Raw genomic sequence first — 26,235 nt, 5'->3', positions numbered from 1 at the left:
TATTAGAACAGATTCCCAGCGTGGGGCCCTTAGATCTTAGAACATGATTGGCAGGTATTCTCTTAGCAGCATTCTAAACTGGATGACCATCCAAAGGGGGAGGCCGTCTTTGCCACTTCTATTGAGAAGCTATGGCAGCTCCTACTGCCTTTTATCACCAGTTATTTTCTAAAGAGAAAGTTGAAAAGTCACACAAAAACCAAATGGCTAAAACTCTGTGGAGGTGGACATCTGGATGACATGGTCTGGGAAACAAAGGATGGCAGAGATGAGATGTCCCTGTACAACACTCTACAGGGTGAGAACAATAATCCATTACTGTGATAAGAGAAGACAACTCTCCTGCCCAGGAGAAACTTCCTTAACTTCCAAGCATGGAGGCTGAGGCTTTCATCTTAAGGTCACCAAGAAGTAAGTTGAAAGCAGGGGAAATATTGGACTGATTCACTTCCAGTGGGGAAATGCAGACCACTGACTTGGAGAAGTGGCTCAGGGCTCACCAATCTGACAGGGGCCAAAACCCTATCAGAAAAAAAAATAAACTTCACTTTGAACCTAGACAAATTTAGGACTTGCTTTAATTTTATTCTTTATAATCCCTGAAGCAAAGGACCAGCTCACTGGGAACAAGATGACTACTAATATCCACACATAAGAAAGGAAACCACTATTGTTTTATCTGCCAGACACTGGGGGACCAGTATATATCTTACATTTTACTATTATTCACAATCATAGCACTTTGAGCACCTCAAAAGACTTTGGGTTAATTCACTAGTATTTGTAAACACCACCCCACCCATGAAGTAGACAGAATTAATATCCATCAATTGAAACAAAGTAATTTAACCTTTTCTGAGGCCTCAGTTTTCCCACAGATAGTCTGTGACAAGAACTCAGAACTCCTGAGTCCACGTCCTCTGCTGCAGCCACACGATAAGGAGACAAGGGCATTCATTGACTTATACAACACCAGGAGGACTGGGGTTACTAACTGTTGGAATCTCTTTCCAGAGGTTCTAAACATTATTAAATCCTATTAACCTTCAGACTGCTTGTTGCCCTATTCCTTGTTACACAGAGCCAGCCATAATCAGCTGATTGCCCAATTACCCATTATTATTTATACTTTGTAGTACACAGGTGCCTTAATCAGGAAGCAGGACCCCATTGTGTTAGGCACTGTACAAATACATCATAAAGAAATGGTCCCTGCCTCAGTGATCTTACAATCTATGAAATGAACAATAACAAGCACAAACAACCACCAGGTGGGAGAAGCACCAGGTAACAGACAAATTAAATACAGAACAATAAGCAGTGGTCACAGCACACCAGCTGCCTAATCGTAGTTGGCCCATCCACAGCAGCCTTAGTTTTGCTTTTACAAGTCTAACCTCCTCTCACCACCCCACCTCCTCTCTGTCATATTTCAGCCTTTTACTATACCCTGGGGTGCCTGTAAGCATCTATCCTAGAGATCGTTGCTCTCCGTGCTGAATCATGGAAGTCAAAAAACAGACAGAACTGATAACAGACAATGCCACCTCCAAACCCTTACAGATAATATTTTTTAAACATCTGTGCATTTGACTTTAGGAAGAGAACTGATGAATTAGTAGCCCTTCTTCCATCTCTTGACTGGATACCCAACGAAGGTACTACTCTGTGGCAATAATTTTGCAGTGAGGACATCTATTGGCTAGGACTGGAAAAATATTACCAACTCATTCAATCAAAAATTGTAAACTGTTATAATCACTACTTACAGCTACATAGTTCTTTTACCGCTAACAGTTCCCAATGTACCGTACAATACTAATAAAGATGTAACAATATTCAAACAGTTCTAGTACTTAAGTGAGTACTGTGTAAGTGTGTGTCATATACAATATCTATGGGGTCTTGTCCCTACCCTTCACGCAAGTAGGAGGTCTCTACCCAATATCTTTCAACTGTGCATCTTGCACTCTACTTGGTACCACCTGAATCCCTTTTTTAAATTTCTCCAATGTTGAGAAGTGGTAATTTTGCTGCGATTCCTCTTGTGTGTTCCTGTTTGGTGTGTGAATTGCCTTTTTTCTTAGTTAGCCCATGGAAACTCTTTATTGGAGATCTTATGTCCCTGGGGAATGGCTCTAGATGGGTTACATTCCAGCCCTGTATTCTCAGAGTTATTTGTCAAATATTCACTCCTGTTCAGAAAAGATGGCAATTTCTTCTAATTTTCTGAGTAGTTAACCAAATAAATAAATACATTTCCCACTGTGTTTGCCCCCTACTTTCATGCTACAATTTAAGACCCAGTTAAGTCACACATATATCATATCTGTGTCACTGACCTCTCACTGGAAAATAATTATGAGCTACTATCTAGATAGTCCAACACCAGGTCTGGATACCCATGATAGACAAAGCCTGCTCTATGGAGCCATACAATGAGTTGCAAAGATACTTCTCCAGGTTTATGATGTATCAATGTACTACCTATGTGCACATTTAGACCATGTCTCCACTGAGACAACAAATCATAACACATTCTAATTAACATGATGTAAAACACTAGTTAGCACCAACTGTACACAGGTACAGGGGGTGTTTAAAAACGTGTTAGCTGGTCATGGTTAACATCTGGGTCTTGTGAGGTAATCCCTCAGCCAGAGCTTGAAATGACTCATCCCTCAGGCATGCTGCAACAGCCAACGCACAAGCCAAGACCAGGTCAGATGACCCCCGTGGACAGCTATTTATCCCACAGAAAGAGCAGTCAGCCAGTCTGTGCAACGTCATCACTTGGCTGGGAACTTTCCCTCTGCCTTGTGGTGTTACTGACTGCTTGGGCTTCCAGCCTGCACGGCTCCTGCCTCAGGCTTCCAGCCTGCTCTCACCAGCTGGCCCTACACCAGCAACCACCTGCACCTGCCCAAACCAGCTCCACCTCTGCCTCGCTGAGTTACCCTGACAGGTCTCCCCGTGGGTTAACCATGACCTGCTACACATTTTTAAACACAACTTTCCTTACCCATATAAGGGGCAAAATTATGTTTAATTATCATTTTAGTTAATACTTTAGTTGATGGTTTTCTAACATGATGCATCTTCCCAGTATAGACAAAAACTCCAAGAGTCGGTTTCAACTAATTTTTCATGAATACTGTGTCTGCTTGTGACACACATTTCATCTTGGTGCTAGGTAGGTAAGAATTCTTTGCCAATGGAAAATCTCTTGTGCAGAGGGTACCAAAAACACCCTTTTATAAAAATGAGCTATTCTTATGCCTGATCAAGTTCATTTCTTCACATGTACTGTAGATGATAAACTTTAGACTGGTGAATCTGAGATTTAATAGACATTGTGCAGCACAGTTTAGACTTTTATTATTCTACTTTCATCGGGTGTGGGGGGGAACCATTTCCACATAAAAAAATTGCATAAGAATCCATTATAAGAGGACCTGTGTATGCATGCTCAGCCAAATCCGATCACTCATAATGAGTGAATATTCTAACACTTCTTTCACCTCGTTAAGTAGATGTTACTTCATACAGTGCAGCATCCAACAGACTATTCCAGGGCATTATTGATTTTTTTTAATCTCCTTCTGTTCAGTAGGGCCAACCCTCTTCTTCATTATACTCATTTTGCTATCTGAAATACAGCTTCTCTTCTGTACCAGCCTGTGGTGCTGGCATTTATTTTCACTATATGCTTATTCCAGGAGCCAGAACATATTATCTTTTGTGGCATGACTGGTGGACTGATTCTCCACAATCCTCATTGGAGTCTGGGTGTCAGGAAGTTATTAATATATTTATAGAGCACCCCTGCCTGTGTCTCTTTAAAGTGTGCTTTTATTTTTGATTTGGATAAGTCCAATGACATCTTACAAGATATCTTTAAAAGGGATGCAAGGAAGGCTTAAAGTTAAATTGTAATCTTGCTGAGCAGAGCAGGGAACAAATTATGTCAAAATTGAGTCTCTACTTCCTCCTAACTCCACAGGGAAAGTAAACAGCATCAGCACTCTTCCTGGTATATCTTACTTTCCGTACACACTGTCTCAGCTGTGTTGGCCCATGCATTGAGTAAAGGGAGGCAGAGGGAAATGAGTGAAGCCTTCACTCTACTCCAGGAGTCAGCAACCTTTGAGAAGTGGTGTGCCGAGTCTTCATTTATTCATTCTAATTTAAGGTTTCACATGCCAGGAATACATTTTAACGTTTTTAGATGGACTCTTTCTATAAATCTGTAATATATAACTAAACTATTGTTGTATGTAAAGTAAATAAGGTTTTTAAAATGTTTAAGAAGCTTCACTTAAAATTAAATTAAAATGCAGAGCCCCCTGGACCGGTGGCCAGGACACGGGCAGTGTGAGTGCCACTGAAAATCAGTTTGCAGTGCCACCTTCAGAACACGTGCCATAGGTCACCTACCCCTGCTCTATTCACTCAAAGGCCACATTCACAGAACACTCCAGGAGCCTCTGCTCACCCCACAATAGAAAAAGCAAGCATGGAGGAGTAAGAGGGCTTCTTATATCCACCCACCTATGTGAGCATGCAGCAAGAGCATGATCTGGCCCTGAATAAACATGATAGAATCCTGATTATCTAAATGTTCCAGGAAACATCATAAAACTTTAGATAATCAGAGTCAGTTAAATTGGAGGAGCTAACTCTAACCTCGCTTGCCTGATTGCACTTTCCTCTTCAGCCAGCTGGCCTTGGGTAAGCCAGCCAGCAGGCAGCTCTGCTCTCCTTTTCAGCTGGCTGACCTTGGGGAAGCCAGCCAGCTGCTTAACTGTGCTCTAGATGGTGGGGCTTAGGCTACAGTTGAAACTACAGTTAACCCCATGGGACATAAATGACTTTCATAACAGAGAGCATCAGCTAGCCAGGGTTCACTTAGCTGGGGATTACAAAATGGATATAGGAATTACCCTAACTTGTCTCCTCTGCACATGGAGGATTTCTTGTTACTGTTCTGCAGTAACACTCTGACCCTAGAAAGATGCAGGTGGAGTTTTTAATGTGTTTTCAAGGTTACTGATCTCTCCTTCACTCTGTTCCCCTATAGCCTTACTTAGTTTTGTGTATTTTGATTGTCCTGGTATTTTTTAGCTTTGGTTCCAGTTTCTCCAAAGTCAGTTTCAAATTGGCCTGGCAAAACATGAAATAATATATTTGTTTCTCTGCTTGGATAGCTTTCTTCCAATACTTCTAAGGGCTTGTATACACCGTGAGGTAACACTCTAAAGGAGTGAGATTTCTACAAAGCACTAATGTGTTGTGTATTAATTGGTCAACGTAGACCCTGCTGTTGTGCACTAAAGGTTCCCTAATGTGCTTTAATGCAGTTCTGCTTCAAACAGCACTACATTAAAGAGCACCAGCAGGGTCTATATGAACCATTTAATGGGCGACATGTTAGTGAGCTTTAGAAATCACACTTCCATAGAGCGCATTTCCCCACTGAGTAAAACAAGCCCAAAGGTTTTTTTAGTATTGTAAGTTACTTTAGTAACCTTTAGTATTGTAAGTTCAAATGTAAGCAATTCATCTCCCAGCATTAAATGTAGTTTACAACTGTAGTTCCTTCACAGCAGCCTTATTTATAGTTTGTACATATTCACATCCCTATAGTGTTGCCAATTTCACAGAAACTTTTTTCAAGTATCTGAAAATCATTTCTGGAGATCCTTTACTCTTAGGGGAGTTTGATTACTGGTAAACATAAAATGAAAACAGCAGAAAATGTGTTTGTAAGCTAATTCTTTTACATCTGTAAACTCATTTTTGCTTCAGAAAAACTCTTCTTCATTTGTCTCTACCTTGGAGTGTTCTCTCGGCATGTGAGTCTATATAATACTCTGTCACCAAAGCAGCCAGCACTAGCCACAACAGAGAGCACAGTGGGTAACTCACAAGCTTCCATGACCCCACCATACCCAGAGAGACCCACACAGAACAGCACCCCCTATCTACACTACATGGGATATGGCAGAAGCTAGAGAGATCTCACAGAGAATGGACAATAGAAAACCCAAGCCTCTGCACTGAAGCAACCATCTGCAGCTGAAAGCGTAGGGGATAAGTCAAGGCCCTGCAGCCACCCCAGCACTACTACACCCAGAAAGACCCTCTGGATCACTCGCCTATATCCTCTCCAAATGAAAAATAGGATCAGTCAGCAGGAGCCTTATCAGTCTTCTATTACTATTCTATCAACCCTGATACTTGGCCCATGGACTTCTTTCCCCTCATTTACCTCTACTGCCACTGTTTGCTGTTTCTCCTTCATTCTGCCCCTTTCCTACCACTGCAGCCCCTTAGCTACCCAACCTGATTCTCCATGACTATTATCCTTCTTATACCCCCTCTGCTTTCTTTCCCCTCACACTTCCAACTTCCCCTCACTCAGCTGTCCTCTCACTTAATCCACTCCCCTTACTCCAACAATCCCTTCTCCTACAATTCAACCCTAAGCGCTGCTCCCTCACCCTCAAAAAATCCATACATTTTAAGTAATAATTAAATACCTTTTTTTAAAAAGCACCAGAAGGATGCTCTTGTAGTTAACATACTGGGCTGGGATTTAGAGATCCTGGTTCTCCCAGACTTCCTGTGTGACTATGCACAAGGCACTTAATCTCTGTGCCTCAATTCCGCAATTGTATAATGAGGATAATTTTACTTCCCTTCTTAACAGAGGTACTGAGAGGTTAAATCCATTAACACTGGAAGCCTCTGGGGGCAGAGAGAGAACCTGATGAGAAGAGTGGCCATTGCCTTAGGAGTGCACGCTGAGCTTGTGCAAGAAAATACATACAGCCTCCTTGATATTTTACAAACCGCTGCCTCAGAAAGAATTACCTTTCCTATTAATGAAGCCTTGTTGGAGCTGGCGAAAACCATCAGGTAGACCCTCACCTCTATACCAATTATAGTTGAATGGGTGGACAAATGTTGTCAAGTCCCTCAGCCAGACTTCAACTACTTTTTCACCAAACCAGTTCCCAATTCCTCGGTGATCATAGCTGCTCTTGACAGTCCCATCTTAAAGCCATTTCCAAAGACAAGCAGCTCAAGAGACTGGATTTATATGGCTGGAAGGCTTATTCTACCACTACTCCATAAACGAGAGTGGCCAACTATTAAGCAATCTTCTCTAAATATACTTTTATTATTTTTTCCAAAATGTCATGACAAGTTGCCACAAGAACAGTTCCTGGCTCTGGTTTCAAAAGGACATCCCACGCCCTGATCACCACCATTTGATGACGCTTATGGGATCTTGCGTTCTATGACCACCTCCATCTCCATGAGTGCTTTTCCTATCTGTAGGCTTCTGGCATTCCAAAGGAGCTGCAAAATACAATCAAGGACTTGCCCTTCACAGGGTCTAAGCTATTTCCCCCAAAAAACAGATGGTGCTATGCATAGCCTGAAAGGCTCCCATGTAACGCTCCCTACGTTAAGAGTTTACGCCCCAGGAACAGAGGAAACAATTTCAACATCACCCATACTATAAGATCCATGAACATTACAGGATTACATGAAGAGAAGGTCTAGACCAGCTTGATTTTGCCAGTCGACTTTGTCTACAGCTGGCCCTTCTCACCAAACATCTTCAGCTTCCAAGGGTTCATTTTGACTGCTTGATCAAGGACAGCACACTGACCAGCTCTTCTTCCTTCAGAAGACGCCTCTCTCTCTTTCACTGTGCTTGGAAAGACATCACATCAGACAAGTAGGTGCTCAGCACTGTAAAGAAGGGATATGTTCTCTGCTTCACACCACTCTCAGAACCAGGGCAAGTCTCTACATCCCAACCTCCAGTCTCCCCACTTCATGGATGATCCCTGGTTGAACACTCATGAGAGATTGTGCTCCCAGGATAGTCAAGCCATCTTGTTAAACAACAGAAAAATCCAGTAGAGATGCAGCAAAGATCCATGTATGAGCAAAGTTTAAGTTTATAACTTGGGTGCAATTACAACAGTTATTGCCCCATCGAACAGAATTTAGACGTGTACTGGACTATCTGTTGCACCTGAAATCATGTGGCTTTCAGTTAGTTCTGGGAGAGTCCACCTGGCTTCCATATCTCACTACAACCAGCAACAGATTTTCTCTCACCCTTTTGGTGTCCAGATATCTAGAAGGTCTGCTGAATGTTTACCCACCTGTGCCTAATCCCCTACCTGTATGGGATCTCAATTTAGTCCTCTCCAGACTAATGGGATCCTCCTACGAAACTATGGCAACAACTTCACTACCTCTATTGTCTATGAACATGGCATTTCTGGCTAACCACTTCTGCAAGAAGGGGAGTTTCAGAACTTCAGGCTCTTCTGGCTGATCCTCCTTTCATGATCTTTCATAAACCCAAAGTTTCCCTTAGGCCATACCTCAAGTTTATTCCAAAGGGACTGTCAGCTTTCCACCCGAACCAAACTTCATCTTCTGTTGTTCTTCCTGAAACCCTCTTCAGCCCAAGATTAGTAAAACTAGGAGGGATACTGCAATGTCTGAGTAGCCCAGGGTGGAAAACCAGTCCTGATTCTTAGGACCCATAACTCTGGTAAGAGGTCTATAAGGTGATCTAAAAGACGTTCAAAGCGATACGAGTTCCTCCCTTTCAAAGTCTGAAGAAGAAACATAGGTTTCTTCAGAAAAGGGAGGGGCAGTCACTCGGAGTCTGCAGTGGTCAAGGTATGGAAGACACCAGCAGATCCAAAGAAACCAAGGGAAAAGGTGTCCGGAGTACCAACAAGGTGATTGGTGCTAGCAGTACCAATGGTGCTGGCATAATAATGTAGAGAGATGTGCTGTCTGCCCAGACTATGTCACAGGTGCTGGCATTGCTGAGCATGCCAGCAGTGCTGATTGTGCTGAAGGTGCTGATAGTATCAACTGTGCCAAAGACACTGAGTTGCCCCAACTGGAGCCAGGTACAACCATGAAAAGTCCGGTAACCGGTAAGAGGAGGCACAGAAATTCCCTTGCAGACAGGAATGCTTGAGGAGTCAACAGGACTGAGACAGGTAAGTCTTCAAGTAGGATAGTTGGAGAGCTGGCGGTGCCAATAGGGTCTGAATCAGCTGTACTGACCATATATCAAGTAAGGATGAAGACACCACTCTCAATAGCCCCAGAGGAGCCAAAGTTGACAGTGTAACCTCAAATGGTGATAGTGAGTGTTTATGCTTGTGATGCCTCAAACCAGTACTGGAGTGCTTACTGGAAGCCTTCTTATGAGATGAAGAGTCAGAATGCTGGGAGTGCTCTGAGGAGGCTGGGGGACGGGAGGGTGAAGAGTGATGTTTTCCCATTGACTTGTGCTTGGGATCCCAGGTAGCAGTAGGAGCACTCTTGTTTACTTGATTTCATTATTTTGTTGTTGGGGTCCAGTTAGGAAAAGGGGAACATCACCCTGCTTCATCAGGGCTTTGAGGTGGAAAACCCTCAGTCTCTTAGTCCTGGTAGGAAAGGAGGTACAAATACTGTATGTGTCCCTCACCAAGCCAAATCAAAAAGCTTTTATGCCTGCCTGTCACAAGGAAAATGGCTCTGCACGTAGTACTTTGCCTGAATCCTGATGATTTTTTTTCATTCCAAATGACCAGTTTTTGCTAAACTAGATCTAAGTAACTACATTAACTTATAGCTACACTAGAACTAACTATACCTATCTATATACGATACAATTATTTAGAAAGTTGGCAAACCTAAGCTAAAGGTATGGGGAGCTCCAACTCTCGTCACGGGTTGCGAGAAGGAACTGAGAGGGAGGCAGTGGATCAGCCCTTTTTATGCCCTTGGCTAGGTGCACAAGATGAGACAGGGCAGATGCAGCACCTAGTGATACTACTGGCTAAAGTCTCTGACTCAAGTGCATTGGGTGCACATACATCTGCAGTGTAACGTATAAGTGCACAATCACTCGAAAGAGAACATGTAAGTATCAACAAAAATAAATGTATAAAAATAACTACATGAAACTAACATATGAGCCATTGTTACCCTGATCTCTTCACTTATTTGCTGTAATTCTGTCCCACACGTTTTGTCTGTTCTCCCACCCTCCTCCTTTTCAAGACTAAGCTCTTCTAAGCGAGGACTGCATTTTCTCATATCTATACTGTACCTAATGCAGTGTGGCCCTAGTCCTGAACAGGGCTCCTGAGGGTTACTAGAATATAAATAATATTAACAACATTAGATCACTGTTGTATCTACAGCTGAATGTACTTGGCAACTAATGATTTTGGATTTAAAAAAAAAACAGTGCTTTTAAAATGTTGTCTTTGCTTAAGTATTTTTAATGTGCTCAGGCTAAAAAATATACCCGTAATAGAGGTTTTCATGTATACCAGTAATAGAAATTTACTGTGTTCAGCCAAACTGTGTGAGAGAGTTAAAAATCTTCTGTAAAATCTAGTTTTCTGGCTTTTAGAAAAGCCAAGTTAATGCATACTTCTTATCTTTCCTGGGTATTTAACACAAAATATAAATTCCTTATGAATACATTGTATTTTACAGTTTACCTACATCAGCAACTGAAAGATCACCAGCTGCCATGAAATTTAGAACACTTAAAATCTTCATTTTGTCTTCATGGACCATTTTATTCAAATGACTTGGCTGAAATCTGTAATCTGACTGGCTGAAGAGGCTTTCTGTCCATATCATCTCTCTATAGACCAGCAGTTTTCAAACTTTTTGAGCAGAGCCCCCTCTTTGAGTTACAATTTTTGATTGCACCCCCCCATACCTACCCCTTCCCTCTTGGATTTTCAGGGTTGGGGAAGGTACATACGATGGTCTCTGGGGGTAGAGCCAGCACTGGGCATGCACATGTTGACAATGACCCATAGGCCGGATGGCCTGCTGAAGTGAGTCATGGGTAGAGGTAGCACTCCCTGCCCAACTCACCCCCACCCACACAGGGCTGGCCCGAGCCCCCCTGACTATTTCTCCATGGCCCCCTATGGAGCCACGCCCCATAGTCTGAAAACTTCTGCTATAAACACTCTGAAATTATAAAGCCTCTTTAACAACCCAAGTGGCAACAGAGAGTTTGAGATTTTTAAAAAAAAATCTCAGAGTAGTCCTTTTGAATGAATTTTAACGCTTCAGGAGTTGTTGTATGCAGTGTTGTGGCCGTATCAGTCCCAGAATATTAGAAAGACAAGGTGGGTGAGGTACTCTCTCTTATTGGGCCAACTTCTATTGGTGAGAGTGACAAACTTTCGAACGCATGTCTCTCTCACCAATGGAAGTTGGCCCAATAAAAGCTATTACCTCACCCACCTTGTCGCTCAAGAATAGTTGCTAATTCTGTAGTAAAGACTCAGGACCAAGTTGTATAAGACATAAAGTTCTTCCAAATACACCTGTATAGTGCACTGAAGGTATTTTTGCTTCTCTACAATAATGTTCAAGGTAAGTTTCAGTATCTAGAACCAAAAGAAAAAAAATAAAAGTACTCCAATAGCAGTTAGCACTAGCTTCAATCAAGTACGTAAGACATACAGGGCCGGCTTTAGACCGATTCGTATGATTCCTGGGAATCGGGCCCCGTGCCTAAGAGGGTCCCGTGCCTTAGGCGCCTTTTTAATTTTTTTGTTCTTTATTTTTTTTTTTTTACTACTCACTGGCTGCGGTCTCCTCCAGGGTCTTCCTGCCCCGCTCCCCTGACCAAAGCGCCGGCGGGAGCGCGGCTGCCTGCGCCCCGCTCTCCGCGCTGGAGCCCGGCTGGAGCACGGCAAGCACCATGGCCCAGCTGGAGCTCTGGGTGGAGCCGCGGCAAGCCCTACCCTGCACCCCGCTCTCCTGGCTGAAGTCCGGGCCCTTTAAATAGCCCCAGAGCCTTGGGTAGCGGGGGGTTCCGGGGGCTATTTAAAGAGCCAGGGTTCCACTGCCTCTGCCACCCCAGTCATTTAAACAGCTGCCGGGGCCTGCCCCCATGCATTCCCCGGGTCCGGGGCGGGGTAGAAGCAAGGACCCCTGGCCCTTTAAATAGCCCAGAGCCCTGGGATAGCGGGAGCTTGGGGCTATATAAGGGGGGCTCCACTGCCCTGCTGCATCTCCTGCCCCCACCAGCCCCCCGCCCCCGCTTGCAGCCAGCTCTGCACCCTGTGCCACAGCCAGCCCCTTCCAAACTCTCCTGTCCTGGTCTTCAGCCAACCCCTGCCACACACCCCTGCGGCCCTGCCAAGCCAGCCACCCCACACACACCCCTGCCCGCACCAGCCCTGTACACCCTCCTGTCTCTAGCCAACCCTGCTGCACCCCCTGCCTGAAGCCAGCCATTCCCGCACTCTCGTCCAGCCCTACCAACCCTGCTGCACCCCCTGCGGCCCTGCCTGAAGCCAGCCCGCCCCACACACCCTGTTCTCCAGCCAGCCCCGCACCCTGCCTGCCTGCAGCCAGACCCTACCTCCAGTCAGCCCTGCCCTGCCTCCAACCAGCCCCATGTCACTGCTGCCCTGCAGTTCCCAGGGCAGTAACCCTGCACACCTGCTTCAATGAGGGGGCAGGGAGCAGCTGGGACCACACATGTGCACACCCCCAGGAGTGCGGGACCCACACATATGAACAGCAGTCATTAAAACCAATCACAGCATATATGATGCAATGTACATAATATATAATTTTATTATTTATATAGTTTATGGAAGTAGTAATACATGGAAAAATGAAAACTTTTTTTTTTTTTAAACGTTTTTTTTTTTTTATTAAGTCATCCTTGCCAGGGCCCCGCCGAAAATGTTCAAATTGGGCCCCGCACTTCCTAAAGCTGGCCCTGAAGACATAAGTCAGAACCTTCCAATCCCCACTGGGACCTGAGTAAACTGTATAGGATTCTAAGCCCAGCAGCCTGGCCTCTCCAACTCCTTCCACTACACGGGCAATAGGGATAAATATTTGTCCACCACCCAAATCCAATGGAATGAAGAGTGGTCTTGCTCTATCTTGCTTTAGTGAAACAAGCCTGCAACAAGCCCCAAAGTGGCACCCTTAGTTTCAGGTGCACCAGCTATTGAAGATCATTCTAGCAGCCAAGAAAGGCTGTGAACATCTAATCCAGAAGTAGCTTCTCTCATTTCTGTATCACATAAACCAAGGAACAGCTTTACCTGCTGCCATCTCCAATCACAGACGGAGGGTTTAAATTCTTCATATTTTCCCAGGTTAAGAGAATCAGAGATTTGACAAGCCTTCATCCAGAGCCTGATAGAGCATTTGCCCAGGTAGGACTAGGAGTGCCTACTGGAACCAGAGCCAGCTCCTCTGCTGAACAGCCAGCGAGACCTCTGACCACAAGGAGGGGCCATTTGACACCAAGAGAGGCAGTGTCATTCAGTACACAAAGCACTGTCTTAAGGAAAAGGGACTCCTGGATCTTAATTCACCTCTAACACTGATCAGTAGAGCCCTGTGCAGATATAAACATTTGAATCCTCATCTGTGATAACTTGTATCTGACCCATGATCTGCACTCCACTTTTTATAAGTATCCGCACCTGCATCAGCACCCTAGCTCACTGTTAAAACCCTGCATGGATACAAAAAATGGGATCTGCATCTGAGATTGTAAACAATACAACCACCTCTGCATCTGTAGATGTAGATATCCATGGATAGAAAGCGGATATTTTCAGGGCTCTACTGATCAGTTAGGTAACATTTCTGCTTTACCTCTGTTTGATAGATGGGGAAATTAATAATACTTAGCTACCTAAAAGGGGACTGTGGTGACTGAGTAGTTAATGTGTGCATATCGATGTATGTACTAAAATTCATCAGAATGTACACAAAATGCTCCAGTGGTTGAGGAGACATAATGGTCCCCAGCCTTCTTGCTTCTTTGTACTATTATCTTTTGCAAACATTTCAAATACTGGAAAGTATATAGCTAGCCCCATAAACGTCAAGGAACTAAGCTGCACTACACTTCTGCTGCAGGGCGATGGTCTGCAGATCACACAGTTTTTATGTAAAACCAGTCCATTAGATTTAGAGGGTATTCCAGAAAAATCAACTCACTAGCCCTCCCCCAAAACACAAGTGCGGATACTTATAAAAAGTGGAGTGCAGATCACAGGTCAGATACTGGTGTGAACACAGTGCACAGGAGTCAGTTAATTTCAGGGTATCAGTGACAAATTATTTAGCAGGCCCTATCAAAAAATGCTAAGATCAGCTCTAGTAATAAAGGAACTGACAGCTAGAAGCACTAAAAACTGCTGTACCTCCTCACCAAAGGCAGGCACATGCTACCCAAGTGGGCAATAAACAATGTTAGAATTCTATAGAGAAATTAACAACCAGTTCTAAGGTAGCAGCAGCAAGGCAAGAGTGGAAGTCTATAATATACAACTTGCCTTTGGAAAACTAAGAGTTTACATGACTGTGCTGACAGACCCATAATCATGTAATTTCAATCATAGCTGTGTTAAAATAGGGACTTTGCCCAGCAGCTTGGTCACAGAATGTTCTTTCAAAAACAGGAGGGTTCGTCTACTAGGCCTGGATCCTCTAAACTGAAGCCAGTGAGGAAGTACTCATTAATGGCCATGGCAAGAAAAAGAATTCTATCTATACTCTTTGTCATAGATTTGTACTCAAAATTAGCTACACTATGGACTTGTCTACATTACAAAGACTTGGCCAGCATAGCTAGGCCAGCAAAGCCCCCTAGTATAGATGTGGCGTAAGTCACCACAAGTTTTTCTCCCAGCACCATCTTCACAAACATTAACTATCCTGACAGAAGCATTCCACTGTCAGGACAGCAGGAGGGTTTTGTCAGCACAGCTATATCAGCTAGGGGGATGTGATTTTTTTTCACACTTATAGACTTTAAGGTCAGAAGGGACCATTATGATCATCTAGTCTGACCTCCTGCACAATGCAGGCCACAGAATCTCACCCATCCACTCCTGTAACAAACCCCTAACCTATGTCTGAGTTACTGAAGTCCTCAGATTGTGGTTTGAAGACCTCAAGCTGCAGAGAATCCTCCAGCAAGTGACCCGTGCCCCATGCTGCAAGGAAGACAAAACCTCAGGCCTCTGCAATCTGCCCTGGAGAAAATCCTCCCGACCCAATATGGCGATCAGTTAAACCCTGAGCATGTGGGCAAGACTCACCAGCCAAACACGAAAAGATATCGTAGTAACTCAGTATCCCATCTAATCCCATCACAGACCACTGGGCATACTTACCTGCTGATAAAAAGATCAAGCCAATTAATTGCCAAAAATTAGCTATCCCATCAATCATCTCTCATAAATAATCAAGCTTAGTCTTAAAGCCAGATATGTCTTTTGCCCCCACTACTCCCCTTGGAAGGCTGTTCCAGAACTTCACTCCTCTGATGGTTAGAAACCTTCATCCAATTTCAAGTCTAAACTTCCTAGTGTCCATTTTATATCCATTTGTTCTTGTGTCCACATTGGTACTAAGCTTAAATAATTCATAACTATGCTGGCAAAACTTTGTAGTGTAGAATAGGCCTATGTAAGCAGATGCTTTAGGTATCCTTTTAGATGGAGAAAGACTTCAATGAGGAAAAGATCAGAGGTGAAGAAACAAAGGAAGGTCTATTATAAATAGGTACCTTGTGGTATTCCACTATTTTTGACTTGGGGTTCAACCACTTGAATTGTGTCATCTTCAAGAAAGAAGTAAATTTTACAATGTCTTATTCTATATAGCTCTTGATTTTTTTCAGGCACTTCTTCATCAAAATAGGCATCAAAAGCCAATACCTACAAAAAAGCATAAATAAAGAAATATAAAGAAGCAAAGTCTTCATCCAGTGTGTTTGCAATAAAAAAAGATGTCAACAACGGGAAGTTGTACAGATGCACAATTAATTATAAAGATAACAAATGTGTGGATTTCAGCAGGTAGATTTACTTTTCAGAAATATGCAACTTCATGTGGATTCCTATTCTTATATTTTTATATTCTTTTGGATGGCATTTTTATCACTACATCTGAGTAGAGAAGGAAGACTCCAGTTAAAAAAAAATTAAATTAAATTAAAAAAAAAGAAATCTACTATTAAGCTATCAGCAGGCTACTGTCACAGAGAAGGCCGATACAAGCTTCCCATAACTGAGTGCCATTTAGGGCTATACAAAACAATTACTTCAAAACTTACCTGGTGGTGTGTTTCAGTGAGTGTATGAATCTCAGGGAAGGCTGGGGTTGGCCTCCCCAAACACAAATCTAGATCCTCTCTTACTATAACTTACAGTAGTAGTAATCCTAGAAAAATTGTTTGTGGGTGCACTGCTTAGTAGTTTACTACAGCAGCTTTCACCTCTAGAGACCCCGACATCTTCCATATGGTTACATGTACTAGTGAGTTTTGCTCTTGCATATTAATACTCATTTGTGCACACAGCAAAACTACTAAACAATTTGGCACCATTTATTGTCTTTATTCATGAGGTCAAGCTTGAGGAAAATTGTAAAAAATATTCGTATATAAATCAACAGGAAAGTAGGCTTAGCACACATATGCAAGAACACACTACGGAAACTTGCACACTTTTCACTACCATGTCTGGCTCAAACCAGTGCTAATCAGTACCTCTTTCATAATCACTATATTTTCAAGATTTACGCAATGAAAGAATGTATTTTTAATCTGGATTCCATAGATAAAATTGACCATAGAAGAAAGACTCTAGCTATCCATTCTTCATGCCATACAGGTACTGACAGAAGTAGGCTTGGAAATTTTTAAAAGATGTCAAAATTCTCTATGTAAAATACTTTGCCTTTCTTTAGCATTTCCATCAGAGACTCTCAAAGTACTTTTACAAATAGTAATTAGGTAAACTTCAGGACAACCCTGGGCAGGTATCAATATCCATTTTTACAGCTGGGGAAACTGAGGCAGAGAAGGGCAAAGTGCACTGCCTAAGATCTGTGGCAGATCTCCTGGCTCCCAGTCCTGTTTCTTAATTGGACTGTCCTTCCTGCTCTGCTGAAGAAGGATGTAACTGCACGAGTGGAGAATCTCTCTTTACAGAAAAGGGGTTAAAATTTACCCAGAAGGAACAAAGACCTGGGCAGCTTTCAGCACTTGAATAAGCCAAAATTCTCATACTCTTGCCTAAGTTGGGCATTTATACAGTTTTCTAAACATAGATTTAAGTGCCTAACCTTAGGCACCCAGATATGAAAATACTGGCTTAAATTTTTGGTGGTCAGTGAAGTCAACATAAACAATCTTAATTTTGCCCAAACCCCTCAACAATCAACCACTTCAGATGAAATTACTTTAGTCTTAAAACTGGATGTATTGTGATTCAATGGACAAGGAGACCTGTTCCATTCCTGGCTCCGCTGTTGACTGGCTGTGTGTCCATAGACAACTTTTTTCAACGCTGTGCCACAGTTTTCCCATACGGGGACACTAATGCCCACCCATTTGTAAAGCGCTTTCATTCGAATGCTATATAAACACCATCTGATTATTACTTACTGTATATACTCATTCATTAGCCCATTCATTTATAAGCCGACCCCCCAAGATAGATAGGTAAAAATAGCAAAAACTGTATGATCCTTTCATAAGCCAACCCTATATTTCAGGGGTTGGCAAACTTTGGCTCCTGGCCCATCAGAGTAAGCTGCTGGCAGGCCTGGACGTTTTGTTTACCTTGAGCGTTCACAGGCACGGAGCCCCTCAGCTCCCAGTGGCTATGGTTTGCCATTCCCAGCCAATGGGAGCTGCGGGAAGTGGTGTCACTTTCCGCTTCTCCCATTGGCTGGGAATGGCAAACCGCGGCCACTGGGTGCTGAGGGGCTCTGTGCCTGCAGACACTCCAGGTAAACAAAACGTCCCGACCTGCCAGCAGCTTACCCTGATGGGCCAGAAGCCAAAGTTGCCAACCCCTGCTATATTTTAAAAGCTGCCATCACAAGAAACACTCAAAAGTTTTGCTAGAATTATTTTAATGTCCTCTAACAAAAAAACTGTTGTTATAATAACTGAATAAATATGTATTCACCTTCAAAATTATAGTCAATATTTAAAATCAGTAAATGGTTATTTAAAACAAGTAACTTAGAACAATATGAGACACTAAAAAGTCTTTAAATCCTTCAAAGTCTGAATCAGTATCTGATTCACCAAACAGTTCATTAAACTCAGCTTCAGTCACAGCTGCACCTGCATTGTCATCATAGATGTCGGAAGTGTCCTTTTCAGACTCAGATTCCTTCTCATCATCAGCCTCTGTTGTGTCATCATCAAATATGGCATCATCTTCTGACTCGTCGAGTGCATTGCTGATACAGCATTTCCTAAATGATTTTTCTGTCATTTCTGAAGGAATAGACATTCATGCATCCTTGATCCACTGGGCGACCAGATTGATTTTGGGCTTCATAAGATTCCCGCCTTTTGTCAACTTCGCCATGCCTGACCACATCCGTTCAGACCATATTTTGCGTAGCCTGTCTTGAAAAGCTTTGTTCAGGCAGACATCAAGTGGTTGTAGAACTGAAGTTAAGCCTTTACGTATTACAGTCAAAGGAGTTTTCATATTTTTGGTCACATTTTTCACCTCATCCGTCTTGTGTGCCCTGAACATGTCCCAAACGAGCATAGCAGGTTTCCTGAAAAGTGCTCCTGGTCTCTTATTCCACACTTCTTCCAGCCATTCAATAGTCCCATTTTCATCCATCCATCCATCCCTTTTCGTGTGCAGTACGATGACACCAGCAGGAAATTTCATGTTCTTAGGCAAGGTTTTTCTTTTAAAAAAACAACAACCGGAGGGAGCTTTGATCCATCTGCCAAACATGATAAAACCACCATAAAATGGATTTTTTCATGGCCAGTGGTTTTAGTTAAAACTGTTTTTTCACCATCACCGGTTACCATTCTGTTGCTCAGGAAATCAAATGTCATCAGTGTTTCATCCATACTTCTTATCTGTGACCGTTCAAATGCATATTCCTTTCGATATTTTATAATAAAACTTTGGAAAGATTCGATTTTTAATTCCAGATCTCTCGGCAGCTTTTGCGCTATCTTTGTTCGCTGACGAAGACAGAAACCATGACGGCTCATGAAGCGAGTACACCAACCCGCTGAAGCGATAAACATTAACGGCTTTACTGACTTGTATTTGTCGTCTTTCAACATTTGCAGTTCATGCAGATGAATTCCAGTTCTAGTGACAATGTGCCCATTTTGTCAACATTCAACAACCTAATTACTGAGATCCTTCTCCAGCTCAGGAAATGAAGTGCACTTCGTTGGACACTTTTTCTTGCTTCTTGGCATGTCTTTTAGTGTTGTTTTATTTTTTCGCCATTCTCTTACTTGCTTCTCATTGATACAGAATTCACGAGTGGCGGCGCAATTATTGTTTGCTTCTGCATAGTCAACAACTTTAAGTTTAAACGCTGCGTGATAAGCAGACCATTTTCTTTTGATTTCACCATTGTTCATTTTAAATATTAGTATGAAAATAGATTATTATTACTGTAGTTATAGATTTTGTCGGACTTCGTATAGGAATGTCACCTGCAACATCACTGTCACATTATTATTGTTCTTTGTTTATTTCAAAGCAGCCCTGTAGATTGGCATGTCTATGTGGATAACAGGCTATTTCAATTCTATTAGAGATTCCATCTATTCTGCACATTATATTTTCATATTGGCTTGAGACTTATGAGGTCCATTGGTAGAAATGCATGAAGAGATCAAATTACACAGTAGCAGACTGACACTATAGTACTATCGTTCATTGCATTTTTCTGTCTGGCTTGTAAGACATGGCATTTTCTGAAATGCATGGGTCAAATGTCATGCAGATCTGCAGCACTGCTCTTTTAGTATTCCTTTCAAGCCAATCTAGTCCACTAAACAAAGCCTTTGCAACTTTAAAAGGCTGCAGTATTGACATCAATAAATGGGTTGGCAAACTTTGGCTCCAGGTCTGTCAGGGTACCCGCTGGTGAGTCAGGATGTTTTGTTTACCTGGAGTGTCTGCAGGCATGGAGCCCCTCAGGTCCCTGTGGCCGTGGTTCGCTGTTCCCAGACAATGGGAGCTGAGGGGCTCCATGCCTGCAGACACTCCAGGTAAAAAAAATGACAATGTATTAGATATTCAATTCAACGATTCCATAGAGTTTAAAATCATCAAATTTTGTTGTAGACTCATTTATAAGCCGACTCCTGCTCCTTGATGAGTCACTTTTTTACCAAAAATATTTGACTTATGAACGAGTATATACGGTATTTTTAATTCTGTAGAAGCTTAAATCTTATCTCTGGTAGCAAGAATAACCATTGGAGGTGACTGGGCAGCCTGACATATGTATAGCTAGCATCTCAAAGAAGGCATATTAAATGATGAATGAGAATTCCTCCAAGGAGGGAGGAGGGCAAGGTAAGAACCAGAGAATGGTTTGGGTGAATACTATTCCCCCATCCTCTCCTTCCTCTCCCGGGGGAAGTATCATCCCCAACTTCATTCCTGACATTCCCTACAGCCCTCTAGAACCTATCCCTTTCCAAGCCTTCAAGCTTCTCTGCCTCAGTTATTCCCACCTCCACTCAAGCTTCTCTAGAAAACCAATGCTTGTAATTCCACTTAAATAAAGCTGGAACCAAGTTGATTGTGCAGGACGCCTGGACTATGAGGCTGCCAGTGGCTGGTATGTCCTCCCATCCCATTCAGTTCTTTACACAGTACTGTGTTCTGTGTGCCAGAAAAACCCTTGTCTCGTACATTTAGTAGAAAAGTACTTCTGTCATGGGACTCTTTGAAGTCATGGTTCTATTATTTTCTATTTTTTCCTGTAAGTCGTACAATGTTCCATTAACTAGGGCTAAAGCAGGAAAGGTTGGTAACAGCATAGGGCAAAGATAGATTCTGCCTTTACTTGCCGAATCCTCCAGGAGTGCTGTACATAAAGAATCATCTGCCTTTTGGGGAGGAGTCCTGTTGAGACAAAGTTGCTTCTGAAAAGAGAAGACTTTTGCAGGCGTGGTGCTTCAGACACATCAGCATGGAGAACAGAAGAGAGATTTCATCCACTCCCTCCTCCCCCACCCCCCGGTCTGGACAGCACATTTCCACAGAGCGCCCTTCTTCTCAAAGCTTGTAAGTGCTCAAAGGAGACATTCCACTACCAACCGCCAGGAGTGTCATTGTTCCAGGGAGGAGCAAAACTAAGTCAATATTTCCATTACATGCACTCCAAAATATATTATAAAAGTAGGGGGAATTTTTACTTGCTTCTTACTGAAAACCAGTTTTATCTAGACTCTTCAAACTTGGCAAAATAAACTCCTCTTGCCATAAAGTAAGCATGTCAACTTTTCAGCTTCTTGATTAAACAGGTGTGATTAGGCTAAGTACAGGGTTTATAATGAGAAGACTATTTGCAAGCCTACCTCTGGGGCACAGTCACGGCCCCATAATAATGGGATGCATTATGTGCTGACACACCTCTACACATTAATGCCCTGATCTGCACAGGATTCCATGCAGTTGGTCCCTTGTGCCCAAATGGAATCTCACTGACCCCCCTGGGAATCCGTCTAGATGGAAGACCCCACATGCAAGGGCCTCTATGCAAGATCAGGTCCTAAATAATGATTCCTTATTGTACGCATATGCCCAATTGCTTTTTTACTTTGTTAGAATAGTTTGATCAATTAAGCTTTTTGCTCCACAAACATTGTTTCTCTTTATACCCTTGTACATGAATATGCTTATGCTTTGTAAGACCGAAATATATGCAATTGCTAACTCATTCATTTCAATAACGCAAAATCATTTAGAAAATAGGGTAGAGGGGAAGAGAAAAGAAGATTGCCTTAAACTGAAAAATGACAAGTTATGTTTTAATCAAAAAAAAAAAATCACATAAGCGCTTTAACAATAAACACAATTTAGGGTGACAAATCAAATAACTAATTTCTTCTATTCGATATTAAAGGTCTTAAAATATTTTGGTAGTCAATCTATCACAGTGATACACACAATAGCTATAAAAGTGAACTACAAATCTGCAGTTGCAGCATGAAATTCATATGCTATTTTACCCATTAACTAGGATGCAGTTTCAGTTTACTTAATGTACTGTGCTTAAGCAAAGCATTTTGCTAGTAACTAAGAAATGAAAACGTACAACTGATAATACCTGTCATGACCCCAGCCTGAGGGCAACGGCTTACCTGGGAGTGATGAAGCCCAGCCCCACTATGAGGCTCCAACCCAGAGGGCCGATTGGCCCGCTGGCCCTAAGTCAGCAGCAGGAACAGGAAGCTGTCTGAACTGGGTTCACCTTTCTCTGGACTGTGTGCCTTCTGCGCCTACTACCCTGGCTTGATTTCCTGGCAGCCTGAGCCAGCTTGACTCTTGGTATTAGACTTGTGAGTTCCTGCTTCTAACTCCCTGGTACCCTGATCCAGCCTGACACTAGTTCCTGCCTTATGGTTCTAACCTCCAGTTTGAGTCCTGCCTCAGATCTTATGGTATCCTGACCCAGCTAACTCCTGTCTCACGACTGTGGACTCTAGCTCTGACTACTAGGTCTGGCTGCGCATGACCTGGCTGTGATAATACCAAAGGAAAAGGGAGGATAATATACATCTGCCTCTCCAAATCCCTCAACTTTGGGGAATTTTATATTCCTGATAGCAATATAACAGCAGACTCATGTTTAATATATGAATTTAGGGAGTATCTGTCCTCTTTTAATAAAAGTTAATAAAAACTAATAGACGTTTTATACCAAAAAACAACAAAAACAACAACAACAAACAGGAACAGAGATTCAACAAACTCTGTGGGGCACCTGGAAACATCATTTAGTTTGGCCTACCTGATAGTATAGTTAGATGGACAAATTATGAGTAATGTTTCAAGCACAAAATGTATCATTTGTATCACTCTTACCCCATTTATGTGAACACTTAATCTCTTACTTCCAACTGAATGTTGAAAACTATAAAAACCTGCTTCTTCACTATTCAGTTAGTTAAATGAAGTACTACGCATTCTTTTCTTTCAATTTTAATTGAATTATTAGATCTTGAGGAAAGCTACTAACCAAGAAGAAATGGGCAAAAGCAGAATAATTTTAAACCAAAAAATTAAAAGTCAAAATGTAAATAGTTTATCTAGTTTATTTAACCACAAGTCTGAAAATGGTGCAGTGTTTGCACTGTAGCTCACATGCAGGGTAATATGTAGTTTACAGGCTTATTTCATATACTTGGGTCTCAAGCCTGCATACATGCACACGTGTGTAGTACCAGTAAAATCATTTGGACAACTCACATGCACTAAGTTAAGTATGTGCATAGGTGTCTCCAGGATTGACTGAGGCCTTAAGGAATTAAGGAACCAACAGACACTTCTACATATTAGTACGTTTACTTGTGAGCAGTGCTATTGACTTCAAAGGAATAGCTAACGTGAATAAAGTTGCTTTTGTATGTGTTTGCAGGATGAGGCCCTGTATGAATTTATAATTGATGCTGGCTGACCAAAAAGATGAATGTGTGTTTTAACTGTACTTACTTGTATGACTTATTTTAAAGCAGAAATTGAGAGATTAGAAATTCCTCCAAATACTTAACCACCACAATAGTTTTGTCACAAAATATTTCTGTGTCATTTGTTTTAAAAAGAGGCAAAATGACCTTTGTTACCAGAACCTAACTTTAACATAACATAACTTTAAACATCATACGTAATGATAGTTTGATTTTGTAACACTGTCAAATATTACAGTTTTTCAATAACTTGCTAATTTGAAGGATGTCACGACTCCGTTACAAAACAAAAGCAAAAATAATAGTTTAAATCCTAAAACCTACAAAGGGAATCAATCCAATCAGACCCTTACACCCATCTGGAGTCCCAGTGGGGCTTCGCACAGGCATAAAGGTCTAGATGGGCAGATTACTTTGTAGAATCAGAGCCTCAACCCTGTTCCAGTGGGTCTCTGAGCCACACACAGCTCACCGCTGGACAAGGATAGAAGTTACCAATTACATCTTTAACTCTTCATATATGAGCTCCATTGATGTTTTTTAAGATAACCAGATAATTTCTTGGTCCCCATATATTTCACTAAAAAGAAATATATCATTGTCCATCCTTATATTTTATCTCCTGCAGAAGTCACACTATATGCTCCAATCCCCAGTTAGAAGCTTTGTGGTGGACTATTTAGACAGTTGCAGTTAGTATATTGATCAGTGTAGCTATTCTTAATACTACAGAAAAATAAATGTTAACCATTGCTGCACAGAAAATATTTTCTTTATCTTATACTTTTTTAGCATAAATTAACCATTTGTAAAAACATTTTTATAACAGAGATCAAATTCTACATACCTGTTTATCAAATGCTACCCATGAAGGAGCATCACTGCCCACACCTCTAGGAAACACACTATATTTAGGTTTCAGCTTTTGTCCATGCAAAGGTTCACCTCCTATTCCAGGTTTATCTTCTGCCACCAACATAGCAATTTTATTACAGTAACCCCAATGCTGAGATTTATGGAACTTTTCTTTCCCTAGCTGTAAACAGATTGGAAAAAAGAATAAGCCATTATTAAATAATCATAAAATGATGTATTTAAATCAACAGCTTAAAAACTTCCCTCAAATTAATTTTAACATAAATGGAAATTCTAAAAATATATCATAACCAGAATGCTGCCAGTTGAGTGAACCAATCCAGCCAGTCAGTTCTCAATACTCATCTTACAGATAGGGATATTTGTATCCTTGATATATTTGAGCACACGCACACACAAACTTTTATGGTATAAATGTAGGACATAGTACTAGTGAGGGGATTTAGGGACAGGGGGAATTGTGCTCATCTGTGGAACCAGCTCCTTGTTCCGTCCAACTGTTGGACAAAAATTACTCCACTGGTCCTCCCTCATCTTCTTGTGTGCAGTTTCCCCTATGCCTGTAGAAGGGTGAATAGAGCTCTCCTTTTCGTTCTGTCCCTGCCTCTGGCAATAGGAATGTACGCCCATATGTTCAGTGAGAAGTGAAGTGTTGTTTAAGAGTATAAGGAGCATCTTCATGGTCCAGGAATGAAAGCATCTAAAGAAGTACTACTTTATAACACAGTGCATCTTCTTCTGAAGCATCTGATGTTGGTTACCTTCAGGGATGGGACACTAGACCACGTGGACCACAGGTCTGATCCAGTATGGCAATTTATTTGTAAAAGGTTTGGGGCTGGGGGGTTCCTACTTTTGTTCTCTGTCTTTTTTTTTTTTTCTGATGCTGGTCAACTGCTCTCTTGTTCCATTTCCTTATTTTATTACCATAGCAGCTCCTCACCAAACTGGGAAAGGTGGTATGGAGGGTACAGAGCAGGAGAAAGCTTTCTACATTTGAGTTCAAATGGGAAATAAATATAATAAAGCTGAATTTAAAAAGAGAAATTTGCAGGCAGAAATGGCTGATTTATACCAAAGGGCTTTACAGAATAGCACCACTTTTGGCATATCTAATATTTCTTATTTTTTCCCCATCTATTACTGAAGCAATAGCTGGGGAGGAAAATGCAGCTGTCAAAAGCATGGCCAATAAATGAGGGAAGTATTTTATCTAGGTAAAGGAAAACAGCTCTCAGAACCAGGTGTTATGTATCTCAAGCCTGTCCTGAGAAAGTTTTCCTGTTGTTCTGTCTGGTTTTTATTTTGGTTAGTTGTGTCTTAAATTGTTAAGTGATCAAGATTTGCTCCCATACGAATTCTTCCAGAAATGTAACTTTTTATATGAAAACCAAATGGCCCAATAATTAAATCCATCAAGAATCTTCCACTGTCTGCTGCAAAATCGTAGAGGGCTCTTCATAAAGAACGTTTAAAAATGGTTATATGCAGAATCATTATTAGAAACAAACTAACCTTAAAAGGTTCTGCGAACAATAAACTTTTCAAACAGTGTCTATTTGCCAGCAAGTTCCTTTAAGTAAGAAAGGAAGAAAAGAACAAAGATCTCTTTATACATATAGTTTGTTGGTTGCTTTGACCAAACACTGGAAGTGAATACCTGTTGTGTACACTGTGGCAATTATGTCACTCTGACATTCAGGTTCTCTCCGGAAATAATGGATGACCAGGAAACTGAGGGATGAGCAAAGCAAAAGAAGTTGCCACAATATCTATTGGCAATTTCTCTCACC

At 41.8% G+C, this 26,235-nt stretch overlaps 1 protein-coding gene across 1 annotated transcript in view; it reads right to left on the bottom strand.

Annotated features, from left to right (window-relative positions):
* The window catches only part of EFHC2 (EF-hand domain containing 2), an 83,176-nt gene extending 58,580 nt beyond the window's left edge, over positions 1-24,596 (bottom strand). The window contains exons 1-2 of the mRNA XM_032795811.2: positions 24,414-24,596; positions 15,635-15,785 (exon numbers count right to left, since the gene is read on the bottom strand). Of these exons, the coding sequence (XP_032651702.2) occupies positions 15,635-15,785; positions 24,414-24,545 (283 nt within the window). The 5' untranslated portion in view covers positions 24,546-24,596. The remainder of the gene's footprint in view (positions 1-15,634; positions 15,786-24,413) is intronic.
* Between the last annotated feature and the right edge of the window lie 1,639 nt (positions 24,597-26,235).

Source organism: Chelonoidis abingdonii, chromosome 1, assembly GCF_003597395.2.
Source record: "Chelonoidis abingdonii isolate Lonesome George chromosome 1, CheloAbing_2.0, whole genome shotgun sequence".
Classification (NCBI taxonomy): Eukaryota; Metazoa; Chordata; order Testudines; family Testudinidae; genus Chelonoidis; species Chelonoidis abingdonii.
Note: the sequence above shows the minus strand (reverse complement) of the source record. Positions and strands in the feature narration are given on the sequence as shown.